The 22,567-nt window shown below is 39.3% G+C and overlaps 1 protein-coding gene across 6 annotated transcripts in view; it reads left to right on the plus strand.

The window, feature by feature from the left end:
- Nucleotides 1-22,567, plus strand: part of mast4 (microtubule associated serine/threonine kinase family member 4) — a 131,151-nt gene that overhangs the window by 5,513 nt on the left and 103,071 nt on the right. For 5 of the 6 annotated variants that reach the window (XM_050053696.1, XM_050053700.1, XM_050053697.1 and 2 more), the window contains exon 2: nucleotides 20,395-20,548. In XM_050053696.1, coding sequence (XP_049909653.1) covers nucleotides 20,395-20,548 — 154 coding nt within the window. Of the gene's footprint in view, nucleotides 1-5,373; nucleotides 5,648-20,394; nucleotides 20,549-22,567 lie in introns of those variants that run through there. The other variant, XM_050053701.1, reaches the window with a different exon arrangement.

Consider the following 22,567-nt stretch of genomic DNA (forward strand, 5'->3'; position numbering starts at 1 on the left):
TTTCCCAGAGCCTGTTACTTGTTTTGTCGAACCAACATTCCAAAACCGAAAATTTAATTTACTAAAAACATGACAAAAACAAGCAGAACAAAGTTTTGAGAAGCTGGTACCAGAAAATATTTGGCAGTTTTGATTAAAACAGATAATAGTTACAGATTAATTTTCTTTCACTCGATTGTTGCAGCTCTAGTTCTTTATTTAAAGCTAATTTTACAACAGAGGGATTTGATCAAAGTTGTTAAATAGGAATTTTCTGGTATAATACTCTCATAAGCTTTATCAAAAGCACTGTTTTGGTCCTCCCTTGATACACATGTTTGAACGTGACTTGAGGCTTTATTCTGTTCTTTAGCTGCATGTAGGACTACTACAAATAGTTGTAGGTTTCAGATGATACTTGTGCCTAACACACAGTGAGTCCGGCACACTGCTTGCTAAGTCACACAATCTGCCAGTGTGTTAATCATTGTATTCCTTGTCTATATGTGTCCTGCTGCTTTTATATCCCCCAATAATCATAAATCCTTGTTCCCATACCTCTCATCTCTGCCTCTAATGTTGTGATAGCAGAGTACGGGAATTGCCTGTTGTGTTATGGTTAATCTCACCATTTCCTATTTCGTTCTCTTGCGTTTATATTTGCTGCTGCAACAACAAATGCATTTCCCACACTGGATAATCACTTAAGGTTTGTCTTATCCAGTGTATTTCAGCTTCAAATGCCATACTTTCAGCAATGTATGATATTTCAAAACAGTATTTCCACCACAGTATGATAAGTAATAAAAACTAGTGGGCAGCTTGTTTTGGCATAGATCTGAGAACATCTTGCAACAACAGTGATTATTCCTATTCTTCCCACATGCCAGGTTCACTCTTCAGTCCTGGCAATGACTGCAGATGTTTGTGTTGCAGTTACTTGACAATCAGGTGTTTTCAGTGCACACAGAGTGAGCACCAACATAAACTGAATAGCTTCCTCATGGAGTGAGATGGAAAATGCACTCTGTCATGCACTGCCTGTGCCACCTAAAAATACAATAATAGTTTTTAAGCATAGTGATCTTCAAGCAGCTGTACTATTTTATAAGAACAATGTATCAAATGAAACTGTGAACTCTGATGAACCTCCAGAAAATTAACACCTGATTCTAAGGCCTCACTTGGCTTATGGAGTTTTATAGTGATTTTTAGCTCATTGTTTAGTTGTGCAGTCTGCTATTTCACTGTTTTGGTTCCCTGTCAGCAGGCAGCTGTTTTCAGTGAAAAAACTCTAAAAATTCACAGTTTTCCTATCAAATTTATTCTGTTGTATATTGATGGTTTAGTTGCTTCTAACCCCACTTTTCTATCCTTTTTAAAATTCTGAGCCATCATTTTTATTGCGCTGACTTTACATCCATTCATCTCAATCCTTCGACCAACAGGCAGCTGCTGTCAACTGATATCAACCCAATGTTTGCCCATGCTTGGATATTACACTGAATGATGTACTGTATGGAGCAGTCAAATCATTTACTGCTCCAGCCAAATAACAAATTACTTCCCTAAAAGCAAAATCAATAATGTTAGAGGGCTGTAAAACAAACAAACAACCCACATACAAAGATAAAAGCAAAACAGAAAATGTCTTTACTAAAATGAAATATCAGCACTTCTGTGTGGAGCAGTTTAGTCTGAACAAACTGGCACACTCCTCTGCAGTTGAGTAATGAGCCTGTTCAAATGGGAACTAACCATGTGTGACAACTGGCACTCAGCAGACTGCATTAACTGGAGGATTAAAACAACTAGAAAGCTTTGTTGAACTGAAGCTGCCCTGTTTGGGTTAGTAGAATGCTCATTTATCTCATGGAAGACATGGTTATTTGGTCTGGCTATGTTTAGTTTGTGGAGGGAGATTTGTTTGTTTGAAAATGTCTGTAGGATAAAGAAAAATTGTTGTTTCATAAAGTAAACGGAGGCTGACAGAAGTCCTTTTTAGATTCACATGTTTCATACACTTTGTAATACTACCATAACATTTTTCTAAGTGTGATCAGCGTGACATATTTGGTGCTCATTCTTTCAGACATCTACATCATTCCTGTTGGTGCTGTAGTCTAAAACGTTTTGCAGAATGATTGAGTAGCCGATTGACAGAAAATGAATTGTTATGCATTCACAAGTTTTAGCATCAGTACTGCTTTTCAGTTGTGTATATCACTGTAAATTGAGTACCTTGGGATTGTGAACTATTGGACATATTAGACCAAATTAATAATCTAAATATTCAAAACAAATTAACAAATTCATCAACTTGTAGAACTGAAAAATGAAGCCAATATAGAAGTGCCAGAAACTGCGCTTCCTCTAATGACCACCGGAGGCTGGCTCCAGAAACGAGTCAATCCCCATAGACCTCCCATGTTACAATGCCCAACTATGCAGCAGAAATAAACATGTTTACAGCCTGATTAAAAAAAAAAACAGTTTAGCTCTCTTTAGCTAATTTTCCATTCATGACAACTATAAAGGGGGTCAATTTTTATATAACCTACCTGTTTATATTTTATTAAGGCTTAAAGTTACGCATAATTAAAGGCTGCTTTGAGTGACAGGCTGTCTGCGAGGCATCACCACAGTCTGGGCCAGATCCACCCCTCTTTCCGCCACAGCTCCACCCTTTTGTCTAAATATGGCCACTTCTGGCTCCAAAAAGAAAACAAGATGGCAATGGTTGAAATGCTGAAGTCCAGCCTACTGTGCTGTGATTGGCTTAAGTGCAAGCATTTGTTCGTTAAATCACTGTAAACAAACTTTAGGAGAGCAGGGGCATGAGATCCTTGGAAAAAAAGACAAGTCCACAGCTCAGCATCCAGGTGTATGGAATCTACTGCCCTCCCGCCCTCCCTCTGGTTCTCTGCCAGAGGAGCAGAGCACAGCCTGGATCAGTGAGGCTTTACCAGAACTGGAGGGGTGGCCATAGCGGGTGAAAGGAGAGCCAGGGCCCAGGTATTTTAATTTATAACAAAACATCATATTCTATAAACTCTTTCTATATATTTTGTTTGTAAAAAAAAAAAAAAAGAAAAAAAAAAAGAATAATCTGGAGGCTTTGCTGGGACTGGAGAGGGAGTCAAAGCTGGTGAGAGGAGAGCCAGGGCCCATGAGCATGTTGGAGGCTCCACATCCAGGGGTGTGTGGACACTGGCGGACAGCCCACGGCGGTCACTCGGCCATGGGCATGGACCCCTGGCTTGACTTTTAGCCGCCTGTCTCTATCCCACAGCTCCTAAGCAGCCTCCAGCAGGCCCCACTGACCCAAGCTGTCGGCCCGGTCCATGCCCATGGTCCAAAGCCCCCAGTCCACTTTCCTCCAGTTTCCACATACACCTGAATGTGGGGCTGTAGACTCAACAGACATTGCTAAGATGCAGCGATGGCAGAAAAAACTTTGTGGCTGTGGTCAAAATGGGTCAAAATCAACACTCTGCCTCACATCAAAACAACCAGCTTAGAGTTTCTGGCACCCCCTTCTTTTACCTTCCCATCTTTACGGACCATCCATTCTAGCATCAACTCTTCTATACAGGAGTCTGCACACCAATGGGTGACCAGCTACGTCCATTATTTTATACTGTCTATGGTCAACACATGATGTGTTCAGGCACAGTATTGAGTGCCGTGTTTTGGCAACGTTGAGAGCCCAAATGCTCAATCACTGTAGTTATGTGGTTTACAAAGAAGAAAATGGACTTGAAGCGGAAATATACATTCCGGGTCATGTTACATGCGTATAGTGTGAGTAAAATGCGTCCAGTTATGGTTGCTGTGTGGACCGTTTATAACTGCGTCTCCTATGTAGACATGCCATTATAGATTGATGTGAGATCAGCCCAGATTTGTTTCAAATCACCACAGGATAGAGCCACACCACCAAACTCCAGTGTGTGTTTTTGTTGGTATGAATCTGGCAGCTGTAAGGGAAGTGACTCTTTCTAGATTTGGTTTCAAGGCAGCAGCTGGCCAAGAGTTGAATCATCATGATTGAAATATCTAACAACCACCTCTTCTTCCACATTTTAATGTGGAAATTGCTTTTAATTGTACTGATGAATGAAATTGTATATTCTACTTTTAAAGGCTTCTCCTTGATCTACTGTGGCTTGGATTGTACCTCATATGTAAGTGGCTTTGGATGAAAGTGTCTGCCAAATTAATGCAACTAAAGGTCTGCTTTTGGAAAATACATTTGCCTTTGAACAGAAAGCCTGTGTTGCAAACTGAAGTTGTGGCATTTGAAAGATGTGGGCACTCAAAACTATTAAATCTCCTTACAGGAATTATGGGATCCAGGGTATTTGGGGTGTGACTCACACTAGGGGATAAAAATCAGGATATCTTTGCTGCTTCTATTTTGACAATTTACTTTTAAATCTGGTTCTTACAAGTCCCCCAACTATATGGAAGTGCAATACTAAATGGCTTGAGAGCCACTTTAAGATCAGACCTGTTTTATGCTGTTCCAAAGTACCTTACTGAACATTGTAACAGATTTAGGGTCAAATGTGGCCACTGATCTTGGCTGTATTTGTTAATCTTTTGCAATGGATTGGCCAGTACCACTTTACACACAAGCTGCTTGGGGCTATGTCAGACTTAGAAAGCAGTTCAGTCAGTTTATTGATATGTTGATGGAGCATTTTACCTACAATTCAGACCCTGTTTTCACTCTATTATCCAGCAACAAGTTAAGTATCCTTTACAAACAGCAGGCTTCAAGTCTCTGGAGGTTGTTCTTATTACATTACTGAAATTGATGGAAATCAGTGGCTGACTTGAAGTCAGGAAATGCACAGTCATCAGTTTGAAGTTTGCTTTGGTAAAAGCAAAGGCAACTACTGAGGATGAGCTGTGTTTGCTGCTGGGTTGGGTGTTGCAGAGCTTTTTAGAAGAAAACAATGGCTCAGCTGGCACACGTTGTCAGCGATCATTTTATCTTGCACTGATGTAGGGGCAAGAGAAAAACCAGTAGGACTTTGGTGATTTGACTAAGAAATTGGTGATTCGACTGGAGATTTTTAACAGAGATTTAAATGACCCAATTTTAGTGGGTATTCTTCATTTAATTCCTTATTTTAAACATCCATGTCAAGCCGGTCGTATCCAGAGGTATTTCCTTTCTACCATCTGTCTCTTTGGGGGCCTATTCCCTACATCTGGATGGGCAACTATGAAGCATTGCACCAGTGCTCTTTGTATATCAATATTTGCTTCTGTTTGACAATGTTTAACTCTCTGTTGATGCAGTGCTTGTGTTCCTGTGGCTTGCCCCCTGAATAAGCAGCCGTTTATTTAAGCAGGCTGCCAGTCAGGGTGATTAGAGGGACGTCCAGTGTCAGTGCATGCTTTGTGGAAAGAGGATTAATACAATCTGGTCAAGACTCTTTTCACTCCTGCTGTGGACTCCGTCTTTCCAGGATCCATCTCTGATTTTTGACTCTTCTGTCCCTTATATGCATGCACGTCTGGGTTTAATTAACACCATCTAATATGACTGAGCATTTGAAGTGACACAGGAGCGTAAGGTCGTTGGTACCTAAACAAAATGTCTCTAGGACGGGATATACGTGTAGGTCAGCTTATATCATCGGAGGGAGGTAAGGTAAGTGACAGTTGACACTGCTGATTGGATTAGAAAGTGGGGTGATTCTAAAGTTCCTGTAAATAATTTATTTATTTATTTATTTTTTTAGCTTTTATGTAAAGTGGTATTGACATATTTGTTTGTTTTAATTCCTTCTGAACAATCACACTTGCATGCATACTTACACATAGTGTATGTCCGGTTCTTTTATCTTTTTGAATTTAGTCATGCTGCTTTGAGAAAATAGGAAGGTTATATCTTCATTTGGAGTTTTTAAAGGATACAATTAAGAAAATATTTACCGTTTAATTCTTAAAATTGAGATGTTCCATTTACGAGAAACAAATCTACAAGGCTTGGCGGCTTGTTACATTGACCCAGACTAAAAGGTTTTGAACCTAATCAGTATCAATTATAATTATTTCATAAATGGTTCCTGAAAAATTATAATGAAGTTGTTTACAAATGCATGTTAGTGTGTTTGTCAACAACTAGGACTCCTCCCGTAGGCACCCATAAGGGAAGACTACTGTCCAAAGAAGCGATGTTTGACAATAGAGTAGGACACAGTTGGAATAATATAAAATATGTTTTCAAAGATGAAGGTATAATTGTTGACAAATACTGTACAATAAATAAGACATAAAGATGTCCTTATACCTGCTAACAAATACATTTTAGTATTAATCTAGACAGCATGGTGTAGGACTGTTAGCTCTGTAGGCTGGAATCAAAATACAGCCTGAGGTAAATAATTAGTAAGAGGGTGAGGAACCAGATCAAACTAGGTAATGTCAGTCTGTGTAATACATTCAATCATACACTGTCGCCACAACCGTGGAGGCATTTCATACCAGCTATGAGATTATTAGGGCAAGCTGACAGCCAGATCATTCACTTTCTCCTGGCAATGTTACTGTTACCCATATTGCAGAAATAAAAAAGACTCTTGGCTGAAATAGGAGAAATATTTGGCTTGCAGAATTAAGCTGCTAGTTAGACTTAAATTAGATTGTTGGAAAAAAACAAACTATTTGTTTTAAGTATCATGGTTGAATCAAAATAACCCTGGTTGTTCCCAGATGCACATTATGCTCAAAATGTAATCAGTTGTTCCCTGGCCTAAGGCCCACTGGTACAACAGCTTTGATGGAATGTATACAGTGAATCCCTAAGGTGTCTAAAATGCAGGAAAACATGTCTTCCTTGGTGGAAGACATAATGCATGGTTAATTCTTTACATGCTGAAGATAAGAGATCTTAACATGGTCAATTGTATGAAAATTGGAGAAGGAAAGTACAGCTGTATTCCTCCAGCTTTAGATCACATCAACACAGGAAACTGAATTCCCCTGTGAGAGCACACTAAGTTGAAAAAGTCAAAGCTGAAGATTTTCCTTAGTTAATGAAGGGACAGTGTCAGTGTAAGGAGAAAAATAATGTGTTCTACTAAAATGGTGAGCATCCTGTGGAGAGTTGTTTCGGTTTGAGACTTTCAAGTGTGCTGTTTTCCTGACGAGTAAACACTAAGATCCTCAGTGCAGAGAGCGAAGGCAAGAGAGATTCAGGCCAGAGTGGAATTCGGGGAGAGTTGAAGTAGACAGATGTTGGGTGATGAGGTCGGCCAGAACATAGTTTGCTCTTCTGCAGTTGACCCTGAGAAAAAGAGTGATGAACATGTTCCCTATCTCAAGAGGTCATTAGGTACAGTCCACAAAGCTGTAAGCATTGCATAAAATGACCATGGCATTGTATAATCACACAATGTGTTTGTTTTATATGCTATTATGAAAAGAAATGGTGGAAAATGTCTTGCTGTTTACAGAAACAGCAGCAACAATCTTCTTGTAATGCATTTTTCAAACCAGCTGACAATGAGGCCTTCCTAAGTCCTGCCCCTTTTACGTTCTATGCTCCAATAACAGTTGAGCAAGCTTGGAACCCAACATAACCTTGATTAACTTTCCCCTCTCCTGTGTTACTGTGCTTAAATATGCTGTGTGCCAGGCTTGTCTATGTGGAGGAAAAAGCAAACGTTGAAGAAGGTTAAAAGATGTGGCTGGGGAACTGTCACTATCTTCACAGACACATTACGCTGTAGGCTATATAGAAACATCTTACGTTAGCTAATGTAAGCAAAATGCTAGCTAACTATCTAACTAATGTACAGCTACAGGAGGGGTTAGCCTAATGTCAGATCACTAACATCAGCAAGGTTTGCTTCCACCTTATTTCTGTGGTAGCATAATGAGAGTTGAAAAGGCTTTTGAGTTATCGTTAGCCAGATAAGATCAAGGCTAACATTCAGTTTTTATATTATCTAGGGCTGGGCGGTATGACCTAAAATTTATATCACGGTATAAATCGAATCCCTTCACGGTAACGGTATATATCGCGGTATAAATTTAGGTGTAAAAGTTATAATAGAAGCGTTTCTGAATGGGTTTTGTAGTCCCTTAGCAAAGCTAAATTGATAAAAAAAAAAAAAAACAATAACAAAAGCAAAGATATAATGTATTTTTTAGAGCATTTATTGTGCAGAATGCAGATCTCAAAACTCAAAATTAAAACCCAGTACTCTATGGTGCAAAATGTCCCCTGGGATCTATATCAAAAGGTAATTTCCTTCTTTTAGCAAAATCCTAAATGACTGAGTTGTGTTTTTTCCACCTGGACCTTTATGCTCTGCCATTTCTCCTCTAATCATCACGCTGTAACCTGTGACAGGCTGCTATGATACCACAACTATCACACATTCACATATGGAGTTTTTTGTGGAGCCCCTAGCGTCACATAGGTTTACATTACCAAAGGTTTATGACAAACTCTCTTGCCGAAAACCAACTCCCGTGTGCGCACGGCGAGAGAGGAGAGGGAGAGACGCTGTGCTGCTGCCAGAGGAGACACTGAATGAGTTCCCTCTGAGCGGTAAGTCGCTAAAAGAGTCTGAGAAGTCCGGGGCTGTTCATAAGACATTAACTCACTCACTCACAAGTTCTCCAGCAACACATGTTGCACGTGCTACGCTAAATCACGGACGTGAACCAGCTCCTCTTGCTCCGCTGTCTCTGTGCTCGCAGCCATTTTCACACTGAGGCAGGTGCGATGACGATAGGACGGTAGAGCGCAAATCTCTACCGTGGGCCAAATTTATATAATTTCTACCGTCTACCGCATATACCGTGCAGCCCTAATATTATCTCTGTTAGACTACACGCCACCCCAAGGTAACAATGTATAGTAAAGAGAAACTACGTCAGCACCATGGTCTGTATTCAGTTATAAATACATAGATTAAATACTTTAATAAACCCCAGAAGGGAAATGTGGGCACACACCTAGCAGTGCTGGAGCAATGTTGACTGATATTCTTGTCATACTTGATCTCTGCCTCTTCCTTTTTCATTGAGGCCAGAAGCCTCAATTCGGGATGTTTTGCCTCATACATTGAAGTTAACAACGCTAACATATCCTTCCATCACATGTGCTGGTCCTTGCTGTCTGCATCTTGAAGCCATATTGTTCTTTGTGATGGCTCTGCAGTACCAACTCTAAAGCCTTGCTCAGTGTTCCACCCACAGCACTATTTGATCAGTCACACTGTAGCTGCCATGCCACTGACAGGATGGAGTTGCTGCTGTGGTGTGTGGGTGGGGCTTTGTTGTACGTAAAAGCAGCAGAAATCACTAAAATTGTAATAAACATCGCAATCGAGAACTGCAAGTAGAGAAAGAGGAAATGAGATGGAGCCTGGTGTTCAGTTTGTAAACATGCAGCACAGTGACGATACAGACATTTCATACACCAGACATACATACAGTAATGCAGACCTGCCGATGCTCATTTAACCCTTGTTATACCCATGTATATGAGACAGCTGTCACTATCTTTGTCTCTGTAGAGACTTTAGACTGTATCATGCACTCTAATAAATACAATCATGTAAAATTTTAACTCGTACACTCAATAAAAGTGGTCGCATATGTGACCATTTTGGTCGCAGTTCGGAGGCCTGTGTGCCATGTTTCTTTTTGTCATGCCAGTTCGGAGGCCTGTGTGCCATGTTTCTTTTTGTCATGCCTGTATGACCTATCAATAGAAAGTAAGGGGGTCGGGACTTACTGTAGGATCAGCCAATAAAATAAAGCTCTCCCAGATTTACCTTGTTGAGCCATTAAGCATCAGTAACATTAGGTTCTTTAACATGGTTCATTTTTTTTATAGTTTGTGTCATAGACTAAAAGTCCATATTAAGGAAAATTGCTCTGAACAACCTAAAATGGAGGAGGGGGAAAAAAATCATTTTTTCATTGAAATGCCCTGTTGGTTAATGACATTTCACTCTGTTAGATAATAAAATACCAACCATGATCAGTGATTATGTAACAAGCACCACTCTGCTGTCTGTGGTGTACTTCTGAAAGCAGAAAGCTACAGATTTTGACTTTAAAAGCTGAATATTGCAGGTCTTTGTTATTCAGTGTAGACTGTGTGGGCTGTATCCAAGAAAACAGTTGTTTCTTGATAGAAACCAAACCTAAGTTATAAAGAGGGGGATTCTTGATGGTCCTCTAAAAGCTGTTTCCCTGTAGTGTGAAAGGTATGATTTGATTATTGCCAGTCAACGTTATTCTGAGTTGTTCTCAGAAACAATGGCAGGGAGAGCATTGAGGGAAACAAAGGTCAGCGATGACTGGAAAGAGGTGAAGTGTAAAGCCTCTTGATGTATGGGGTCTGTCTTCCTGTTTTACTGTAAATGTGTACTCATCGTGTCTTAGCAACCGATGAAAGACACTATTAACAATTTGTTCCCACTTGTAAAAGGTTCCTTTCATCCATCTCAGTGAAATGATAAACAACACTTCCTCTCAAATCCTTCAAAGGGAATTAATATCCTGGGGTGTGAATGCGTTTGCTAATTTTCCCTGTGGTACAATTTATTTTTTAAATGAGGACACAACTCTCTTCACCTTTTGTAATGCAGAACCATGATAGGTACACCATAATAAGTAGTATACAATAATATGTTAAATAGATTGTTGACAAAAGTAACAAGAAAGGGATATAAATTGGTGCTTATGTGCTTTCACATGGGTTGTTTTCATAGCCAAGCTTAGTGATCTAGTGTAGACCACATAGAAGCATGTGAATACCAGTGTCTTCCTAGGCATGGACTATTAGAGTCTTTATTACTTGACCTTGGAGACTGTCCCTGTGTGCAGCCTTGCTTTTCTTGCTCTTTCATCCTTGCATTTGCCTGTGTAGGATATACAACTCTTCCTGCTGTTCTGTCCTTTTGTTTGTCAGCTTGTTTAGGTAGCTGTGTATGCTTGTGTGTATATAGCGGTATAGTAAAAAGAGTCTCTTCTCTGTAGCTAGGTGTCTTTCCCCACCTCCAGTTTATGTAGTCTTGGCTGGTAAAGGTCACAGCAGGAGTGAAACTCCTACTGGGTGTTTGCTCTACTTTCTGCACTATCAGTCTTATCCACAGTATGCTGGAACCATTCCTTACATGCATTACATCTTGTTTTCTCATACTTTCTTTTGCACATTGTCTGACTTGATTGTGCCTGGCTCTTTCCTTTTCCTTATTTCCACTCATTCTTTAATGACAGCCTTTTATTGAATCTCGTAGCTTAAAGAGCCAACTATTTCCCTCAGGAGTTGGTAGAGACCAAAAACAGAGCTTAAGGAGAATGTATATTGGACTGAAGCCCTTCTTATACAGTGATCCCGCAATACTGTCGCAGCAAAGACCCTTTATTACACTGGATTTGCTTTTTTACACAGACCCTAACCATGTCGACATAATGCTGCAGCAGTGTGTAATTTTAGATAGCGTGCAGGTGTTCCGAAGGGAAAGGGGCATGATGAGCCTGACTTGAAACACAACAGTGTCCGCTTCTAGTGTGACTTATAACATAGGCCTGGGCAGTGCTTTCTAAAAAATAACAATGGCACAGCACGGCAGTGACAATAATTTACCATCTCTGTTATATGGCGATTGATCTCGTCTTTTGCTTGGAGGGTAAGGAGCTCCCGGGCCTCATTGTGTTCCCAGTTTGTGGACATTTTTTGGCTGCTGTTCTTCTTTGAGTTAGCTGCTAACTACTGGAAGCTGCTTTTTAAATCTCTGTATGGTGGATAGCACATATAAAACATTGTCCAAACATAATACCTGTCTTGGGTGCTGGCTGCCCCTTGCACACAGACATCGATTTGGCGCTGTTATAATGTCCCCTGCCGGCTTAAAGACAAGACAACTCTGTCCCCCTTTTCTGTGTTCGTAACTGTCGTATAGAACATCAAGGCAGAATAACAGTCTTGCCTTTAACGGGCAGCGTAAAAAGTGCTCTTCATTCGTCAGATGGTCAAAATCTTGAATGCTAGTGTTGCTCTGTAACTGCTGGGTGTGTAAATAGGTAACTGTTTGATGCTAAGTTTGCCTTATAAACTTAGTGTTGTATTCACAACTTGTTTCCCCCACAAGCACTCAAAAACATTGGACATTGCAGGTTTAATGTATTAGTGTTTAGTAAAATGCATTTTTGTCATTGATAGGAAGGGGTGTTTAGTTGAACGGATATTGTGGTTAACATGGTGTCAAAGACCAGAGAGGCTTCAGGATGCATGATTGTGCAATCTTATGTTCAATCGAAGTAACATGGTTGTTTTGTTAATATTCGACTCAGTATTCTCAATAGTATGATGGTGTAATAGCAAATAAACCAAAACATACCAGTATAGAAATGAAGTCTCTTGTTGTCACACGTTCAGATTAAGGTCGCCTCATCTTTCAGTTGGTAAACACAACCGACTTTGCGTGTTGTGCAGTCTGCCTTTGTTTTTTTTCTCTTGTTTGCCGTCTTTTCTTTGCTTTGACAACAAAGGATTGTTGGTACTGTCCACCTTGTGTGTGTGAAGCTGAGGGTGTAGAGGAGGATGGAGGAAGGAGGGGCAGGTCAGGTTTGATCTTGCTCTCAAAAGCTCTGCATGGCTCTCTCTCTGCTGTGGGGAGGGAGGAATGGTAGGTGAAAGGGCACTGGCAGCTGCCAAAACTGCAACGTGTGTGCTACCTGCTGCGCACACAGAGAGCTAACTGTTATTGGCTTAGCACAGTGCTTTCCATGTAATAAAGTTGGCATTTAAAGGACTGACACCCACTTTTAAAATCATTGCTTTGGACGAGCAGAAATTTGACTAATATCCTCTAAATGACAGAGCTTATCATGAGCTGCCTTATATGTTGCCTAAATTCAGATATGCATGGAACAGGAAATATGGCCTTACTGATTACCCAGATGATCATTTATAATTGGCATGTAATGATGGCCAAAGCTCAGCCGACCAAAAAAATCAGATGAAACTCTGGCCAGCTTTGGCAGCCCTCCACAGTTTTCACAGGCTAGTATTTCTGTTTGGTGCACCAACCAGAGTCAGGAGAATGAAGGCAAAAGGTTGCAAGGATTACAGTGTTTGTGCAGTTGAGTTTGTTTGTTGTGCTTTGGGTTTAAAATTGTCAGATTATACTGTTTGCTGCCTCACTAGTCATTACAAGTAGGCAGTCTGAATATGCCTAATAGTCTCTGCTCGGAATGGGAAAAAGCATTTTCTGCATCACATACTGCTCCTCAAGTAGCCCTGCCTTTATTTTCTTTCTGTTTTAAAAATATTGATTAATTGATATTCCATGTTTGTATAGTCACGTGAAAAGTAAATGTCAGACTAAAACAAATGGCACACCTCTAAACTTCAGACTTTGACCCAGTGCACAGATAGCAAGATGCAATTGCAGTTATCTTTCTTCCTTTTATGAGTTGAAAGTCAGCTGCTCGTGATACTTACTATTGTGAGATCTACCTGTAAAGCAACCAATCAAACAAAACAGAAACATAACATTTCTTGTCCTGTGCCTTTTGTTACAGGTATGCAATAATCTAAACACAAAAGGCCTTTTTGAAAATTACTGCAAATAATTTTTCTCAAATAGCCTTAAAGGAAAGAGGATGATGAAACACAGTGGAAATATATTGGGAAATACAGTAACTTCTATAAAGCGTGTCTTAACTTCCTTTGTTGTACAAACCTTACAACACATGGTGACCTGCAGTCACTTAGCAGAGCTGCTGTCTTCCATCAGGTCATTGTACATGTGCCAATGTATCATTATGTTGCATGGTGTTCAGACGTTAAGGTTATAACGCCCTGTCCTGATGGAAGATGCTTCTGGTTTTAAACAATGCAACTGAGAGTTTACCACTGATTGTTTCACAGCAGAACTCTAAGCTGCTTATAGAGGCATTGCTTGGTTATTATGTTTGCTTTAAAATGACATAACAGTCTGTCTATTCCTTATTTTGTGATTAATCTGAATGTATTTGCCGTCAAATACCTGGAGACAGTTGCACCAGCTGTTCGTAGGTTCAAACTGTGTTTAGTTATTGCGTGAATGTTTATTAAATAGAGATTAACACAGCAATAAATTGATTGGGGTTGCACCACATAAACTAGTACCTTCGTGCATAATATCTGTTATTGAATATTTATACGTATTGACAGCCATGTGTAACTGTTGTGACACATCTGACATGACATTTGATCAAAATTAAAGATGTATTTTTAAAATTTCATACTAGTTATACAATATACCTTTCAGTAGGGTGTAAATCACTAGTTCCATCACCATACAATATTATATCAATTCTTTGGACAGTGATATGATATTTGCCAATACCACAAAGTCTGCCACAATGATACAATTTTAATTTAATTCAACTGAGGAGTCTGAGACATTATGAAACAATATTATATGCCCATTTAACACAATTGGTTACAGAAGCAGCTGCCACCCTTTTTTTGCTTTTGGCCATAAAAGGAAAAAAAAAAAAAAACCCACACACATAAATAATTGTAAATAATTGCAACCAGTTATTTGGAGATAAGTTTACTTTAAGTTGACTCCACTATCACACACAAAACATGACTTAACAGCAAAAATATTTAACAAAAGTAGAAAATCTAGATCAGTAACAACTGTTAAGGTTCATAGACAAAACAATGGTTTTTGCTAGTCACTGTTATATGATTAAGAACTTGTAGATTGCATAAATTAGCCTAGGTGCTAGCGTACATTCTCATAGCTTAACAAATTACATGTATTATGTATACTTTTTCTCACTTCCTGCTGCTTTAAGTCACTGCATATCCTGACAGAACAGCATGGTTTAATTTCAGTCCACAGCCTAACATTGTTGAAACAGAGCAGCTAAAGTTGCTGTAGCGAGAGAAACCAGTTAGCAGATTGAGATCCCCTGCCAGGTTTGTCATGTTTTCTGACTACTTCATCTGGCTGCATTGTTTAGATATGGCATATACTTCATCTGTAGACCCATCTTTTCTCCAGATTTCCCAATATTTCCACACTGCTGATTTTTTTCTGAGAGGGCAGTAAATATCCTTTTCTTTTGCTTGGCTGCTTGCCATTATCTGCCTGGTGCTGTCTGACCGTGACACAGACGTGCCATGGGAATTTCAAAATAATGGCGTATATAAAGATTATGATATGGATTGATGTTTTCACTTTGCATCAATGATATTGGATCATTGAATTGAGACATTACCCAGATTGTTGGATCATCAAACCCCCACCTTTCAGTAGAAAATTTGTAAATTATCATTTAATTATACAGTTCCAATAGATGGAGTTGGTTTCCTGTTTGGAAACTGCAATTTAATCAAATAATTTGAAACAGAAGTGCAAATGAACATTTGGCTGTGACACTACTTCATCTCAGCCTTAACTGTGGCTAAATATTAGATGGCGGCTGTGTGACTGTTATTGAGTCTAACTATACCAGCTGTAGTGTTCGCGAAAGGCTCAGCTGTGGTTAGACAATGAATTCATTGTAATAAAATACAGTTTTAACAAACACAGTTACAGGGGCATCTTGCAATGTTAGATAAATTCCTCCATTCAAAAAAGCTGTTACAGAGGAAACGACTAGTTTGAAAAGTGCACTTCCTTAACACTTACTTAGGAGTCTTACACTGTTCTGCACAGATGGAAAGTTTTCATTCAGTCCTCTTTTTTATTACCCCAGCATGAGGTTATATAATAAAGCACAGCTGTACGTAAAATGTGACCATGTGCTGTACTGTATGTGCCACCTCAATATAAATAGAGTTGATGACTCTGTTTAGACATAGCTGAGAGGTAGTGCATGTTCCACCATTTAGCTAATGGCTGCCTGTTTCTTTACCTTTCCACATGTGTACATGAGAACTGCAGATATAGTCACAGTAATGTCACATATAGTAGCCTATGTTTCAGACAAACAATAACAACACTGTTTGCAGAGCTCTGTTATATCAGGGTCATGAGATCCTGATGTCTGTTTGTGCTTAAGGTGTAGCTGCAAATAATCAATTGCCTTAAGACTATTTGCTCTCAATTTATTGTTTTAGAAGTGATGATGACTGAAGATCAACTTTATTGGATAAGATTCTGTGTTTCTATTGGTTAAGACAATTAGTATGCACTGTCTCATTCTTGCTCTACATTTTTTGTAGTCATGAGAGGTCAAGCCACCCAACAGTTGATCTCAGTTGTCCTTAATGTTACTGGGATCATGAATCCTCCCAATAGAGAAACAGAGAGTATTTCCTTCCACAGAATGCTTTGAGCCATGTATATCTTTGTATTCTCGGGGAGGGCCTCTTCCTCACAACCGGGCATTGTTATGTGGTCTCAGCTTGTTGCAAGGTCATTATTTTCTGAGAATACTATAGGCTGGTGCAACCTGTTGTGATGCATAATGCATTATTTGTAACTGTTCATATTCCTTGATTTCAACAGTTGCATACTTATTTACTTTTTCACTAGAACTATATGTTTTGCTACTGCTCTCTCTTTGACAGTATTTCTGTTGTAATATTCTGAGTATTGTGACAGAAATGTCCTGTTTCTCCTTGAAAAGCCACAACAGCTATGGGTGTGGCAAACTCATAAGTCTTGGATTGAGAAAGTGATTCATATCCTACATTTTGTGCTAAGCTGTGAGCTGAACATTATTTGGAGAACACCCTGGGAATCCCCCTTCTAGAGATCATATGAGTAGTTGAGTCTTCCCATAGGTTTGCCTGAGGTAATAGATTTGCAGCTTTATGTCTCAGTTATCATGTCTCCTTCTTGTACATTTCTTTCCCCAGATTTTTACTTTGGGCTGTTCTTTTCTTTCTTAAACAAAAATAGACTTGGCTTCAGTGATGCATTTTTTCAGGTTGTTGTGGTCTCTAAACACTATTTCTCATCTCAATTCTCACTCACAACATGTTGGCAAACCACAAATTATGAGCCATGTTTTCCTCTCTTTTTTGTCGTTTTGTGCCTCTGGTCCGCAGGTATCAGTAATTGTTACCATGGAAACATGGCTATTAGTTTTGAGTTAACCTGGGGGTAGGTTGGCTAACTTTGTCGACATAAATCTATAGTTATTTTTGTGAAAGTTTCTTAAGGCATTTGACTAAGCTAAGAGTAAAATGAAGACTGGCCGGACACTACAAGACAGTCTAAAATATATTTGTGAAACCTGCCCCTTGTGCTGATTTCTCTCATTTATGCCTAATCACTGGTAAAGTATAAATGTTTGCAGCTGGTGAGACTATATGAGCTCAGTTTGAATTTCCCCAAAAAAGAGAGCAAGAGTGTCATTTCCTCAGATACTGTACTGACATTCTGTGTCTAAGAAGGCCAAAAATATGTCAAGATGCCTGCGCTAGCATTAATCTATGAAATATTTAAATACACAATTTTGTGTAATTATTATCAAAAATTGTAACTATGGTATACTACAGTATAGACGTGCTAATTGACTAACATTAACCCTGTAATATTACCCACTGCCTTCCTGGTCCAATCCAGCTGTCTCTTTTATGCCCCCATGTCAGCAACAGCTACCCTGGAAATCCAGAGTTCTCGCGAGAGCACAATTTGAATTTGCTCAGTGAGTCACTCTGACAATCAGTAATGATGCTCATTACCCATGACCTTGTAGCCGAGCTGCATGAAGGTGGGCCAGAGGCGAGCTAAACAGATGACGACAGCGCTGCGACGACGAAGTCCGGAATCAGTCAGTAAACATTGCAAGATGGCTACGGATGAACACCAGGTGTTTGAAACGGCTTTGGCCGCTACAATGAACAAGTTAGACTTGGCTTTTTCTCTAAAAAAGGAACAGAAGACGGTGCTCGAATCTTTCCTTTGCAAGAAGAACGTTTTTGCTGTTTTGCCGACCGGATACGGCAAGAGTCTAATCTACCAGTTAGCTCCGCTGGTAGCTAAGCTCTGGATACGTCACCCTGTTTATTGTTCTAATTGGTCATAATGTTATCCAATTGAGTGCAGTGATATTTTCAAATGCATGATTGGTGCCACCCCTCGAGTGGGGCCATTTGCATTACTCATAGCCAGGCCCTAAATCTTTCTAGATTTGGGTCTGGATTTCCAGGCTAAGCAACAGCCATGGTTGTCCGTTCTTTCATCCATACATCTGTATATCTTTCCCATATCTCAAGAACACCTTGAGGGAATTTTCTCAAATTTGGCACAAACGTCAACTTGGACTCAAGAATGAACTGATTAGAAATTGTTGGTCAAAGGTCATTGGGACCTCACAAAACATGTTTTTGGGAAAAAATTAAGAATTCATTTACTAATTATGAAAAACAAAATTCACACAAATATCTAATAGGATAAAATGATGAAGTGATGACATTATATATCCAAAAGGATAAAGGTCAGCTTTACTGTGGCATCATAATGTTCTGCAAAAACACTTTTCTGGCCATTACTCAACATCATAACTCAGGAACAGAAGGGGAGACATTTGGTCAGATACTAAATTGGTGACACTTATCTTGGGTGTCCACTAGGGCTGCACGATTAATCGTAATAAAATCGTGATCTCGATTCATATGCATATGCGATCTAATTTTTCAATGACGGCGATTCTGCCGGCCCCGCCTGTGCCGGGAGTCGGGACATCATCTGCATGAAAACAAGCGCTCCCAACGATGCAGCGTTATACTACGTGATGTAGAGCGACAGCCGGCCGGCAGTTTGGAAAGCAGCGAGACAGGGGGGAAACACACTGCAAACTGTAGCCTCAGTTTGTGCCTCATACAGATCTGCAGGTAAAGTTAACTTAGCGTTGGCAAGCGTGATAAAAGACGGCAGAGAGGAAACCAAAGATTTATTAATTTTCTGTAGCAGTAAACACATGGGCCGATAACAAATGTGTTAACTAACTATGCTAAAGCTTTACAAGCTATTCAGGGCTGCCGACAATAACATTAACATGACAAACAGCAAGGCTACGGCTAACAAGTTAATATACTGACACTCCTCAGACAGACACACACACATACCGAACAGCCTCTCAGTCCTTAGCCGCTAACGTTAGCTCATGTACAACACAGGTACCACACAAAAACTTTTACAAAGGCTCATAATGTGCTTCTAGTGACTGTCAAATCGCCAGCGAAAATTGTTTACACTGCGGACACGGAGAACAGCTGCCTGCTCTCATGGGACAAAGATCCTCTTAGAAGAAAGACGGATCACTCTGCTCTGCCGCCAGGAACAAACTGGGAGGCAAAGATCCTCTCTGGAGAAGAGGGCTCACTTTGCTGCAGGGTTCACCAAACATTTTTTTGTTTTTTTCTTTTAATAAATTGAACACACATTAAAGAACATACAAGATCCTGTGGAGAATTAATACATATAATACAATACAATAAACATTGTCAAATTAAATGAAGGAAGAGGATTTTTTTAAAGGCAAATAAAATACTGGGGATTTATGTAAAAATATACATAGAGACATATAAATAATTATATAATTAAAGATATGTAGGCTATGTTAGGTGAATACTCAAGTCAAATGCATGGTGTTGAAACATTTAATTTTGACTTAATTCCAGGCCTGGAATACCTACCTCAGAAAAATGTTGTTCAACATTGATATTATTGTTAAAATTGTTCAAAAGCTTTAAGAGAAGACAAGAGACTAAAGTTTATTGTTTTTACGGTCAGTGTCAGGCTGTCAGCTGTTGCATTTAAGCTAAAAACAGGAGTGTTCCCTCTCTGCTGACCAGAGTTTATGTGACTTGTATCTCTTGTATCAGGCACAATCATAGGTTTTGTTATTTAATGATATTTTTTTATTATTTATTTATAATTTTTGTTACTTTTCCTTTTGTATCAGGAAATAAGCACAATATATCTTTATGTTGAAAAAAATCGTGAGAGAATCGTGATATCAATTATAAGCCAAAAAATCGTGATTCTCATTTTTTCCAGAATCGTGCAGCCCTAGTGTCCACCTTGAAACTGTGCTGATTGTATAGATCTTTTGTGCTACCAGGGCAAAGATGTGTGTGAAGCATCTACAATTTTACAGACATGGATGTAAACTGCAAGTGCAACTAGATTAGTTCACAGAGTTTTATTCAAAGCTCCACAAAGATGTAGAAGGTAGCTCACTTTGATACTCAGGCATTGGGTTCCTCTCATCCGTGGTAAAGCTTAGTGGTACTTGGTTAATTGATTAGTACCACAAACGTTTCCACAAGCTAATGTATGCAACACACTGATAAAGGCTTCATTTGTTTTTTTTGTTGTTTTTTTTTTACTTTGAACGAAACTTAGAAAAATGTGGACCTCGACTGAAAATGATGTACTGATCGTTTTCTATCTTTTCCTCTAGTTGGACAACATCCTTTACCCTCCCTCAACGTACCTCAGGAAGTCCAGTAACCCAGAGTTGAGTCATGGATTAAGTCCTGCCCTCAAATTTAAGCGACACCTCAGTGAGGATGGAAAACACATTCGGAGACGGAGCCTCGGGGGTGGTCTCACAGGTAATAATTCCATGTATAGTCTTTCCATTTTAGGTTCTGACAAGTATTTGGGCTGCTTTCGACTACCAGATTGATGGATTATAAGCACCAGATGCAACACCACATTATTTGTATGTTTTACTATGAGGTTTAAAAAGTTGCTTCTATATTAACTGCCTTTTTCATTGATCCTTGTGTTCTTGGCATAGGCAAAGTAAATGTATGGAATAAAAGTTTCAATATAAATGGTCATAAACAGCCACAGTTTACATTTAGTTTTTTGCTCCACTTGGGAGGACAGTATATGTTAGCCTGTTGTTTACGGTGGAAAAACGGTTGGTTTTCCTCATATTAATGGCCACAAACCAACGACCATCTATCATTTTTGGATACATGGAAGCTCCTTAATGCGCAATTAATACCCCTTAATGGGTCCAAAGAGTAATTTCATCCAAATGAAAAACATGTTTACCTCTGAGCTTTAGTGATATCCAGCCATGGAGATAGTTTTATTTGTTTATTTGCTGTGGTTTTGATATCACAGACTTGTGCCACCATCCCAGTACAAAATGAGTAGAATTTCAATTGTGGAGTTCAAAGCAATGAAAAATGACTTGAAAAATGTCTTTCCAGAGCTGCCTTGGTAACTCAGGATAATCAGGATAAGCCACAGACCCTGCTGTGAACAGTTTTCAGTGTTTCCTATTTTTTGTGGAGAAAATAGCTCCCTAAGGACGTGCTTGGAAGCAAAAACTCCACTTCAAACATTTGACTGTTTTCAGTTGCAGCAAGTAGTGATAAACACTCGCCATCTGTCACTTAAACCTGGCTCTGAGAAGAAAGCAACAATGACAGCGTCACACTTGGCAGGACATAATTCAAAAGTGCATCACAGATAAATTTGATGAAGCCATTAGGATTACATCATCATCTGCAAACAGAAGAGATGTGACCCAACTGTCACCAAACTGGACATCCTCCAGACCTGCAAAGCATCATTTCAAGATCATATCTTTCCATCCAACATTTGCTACAAATTTAAAGGCCCTCAAAACATATTGTCTCAATCAGCATCTCTTTATGAATGATGGAGTACTACAGGAACACACACTTTCCTGCCAGAGTTGGAACAGTATTAATCATTTCACATGAGAGATTTTTCATCCTCCCATGCTGTTTTGTCAGTGCTCCTCTTGCTGGTTAGAAGGGAAGAGGACACAGTTGGAAAAAGGTGATGTCATATACTTAAGACCATTAATCAGGATTTAGCAGTATTTGAATCAAACTGAGATGACAGCTGTGGGGTTTGAGCATATAAATTGTAGCGCTGTTGTAGTTTTGTGTGAATAAATGATAGTTAGAGATTAATGAGCTTTGACTGTTGCTTAGTTTGCCATGGATATTTGATGTTTGTGAAAAATGCTATTAATTATATATATATATATATATATATATATATATATATATATATATATATTTAACTAGGAAGTCAAATTGAGATTAAAACCTCTTTTGACCCCAACTAAAAGGAGAACCACATCAAATCACAACAGCAACAAATTAGAAACCATGTTTTCAGGGACTCTCAAAGAAAAAAAACTGCACAGTCCAAATAGTTGCAGGTATTTTACTCAGCAACTTCCTCTTCTCAGCTATTTGCTGTTGGCTTAAGTGTGGACTGTGTGGTTAAAAACATCCATTAGGTTTTGAGGTAATGTTTTCGGTTGAGTTTGGTTTGTTTGTTTGTCAGCATGATTACAGGAGAAGCGCTGGCCCAGTCTTCATGAAACCCTTGGAAGGGTGTAGCATGGGGCAAGAAGGATCCCATTAATTTTAGAGGGGATCTGAATCATAGGTTGGATACATGAATTACGTTTCATTTGCTTTTCTAGTTACTTGTTCTACTGTCACAATGACTGCTTTTTGTGTGTGCTCCATCATGAAGCGGACTGTGTTCCTGTGATGAGGAATGTGTAAAGTCAGCAGAGAGCTGTCCCCTCGGAATAGTAAAATTCATTGTGTGAGGATTTGTGATTAAAG

This window comes from Epinephelus moara, chromosome 9 (genome assembly GCF_006386435.1).
Source record: "Epinephelus moara isolate mb chromosome 9, YSFRI_EMoa_1.0, whole genome shotgun sequence".
NCBI lineage: Eukaryota > Metazoa > Chordata > Actinopteri > Perciformes > Serranidae > Epinephelus > Epinephelus moara.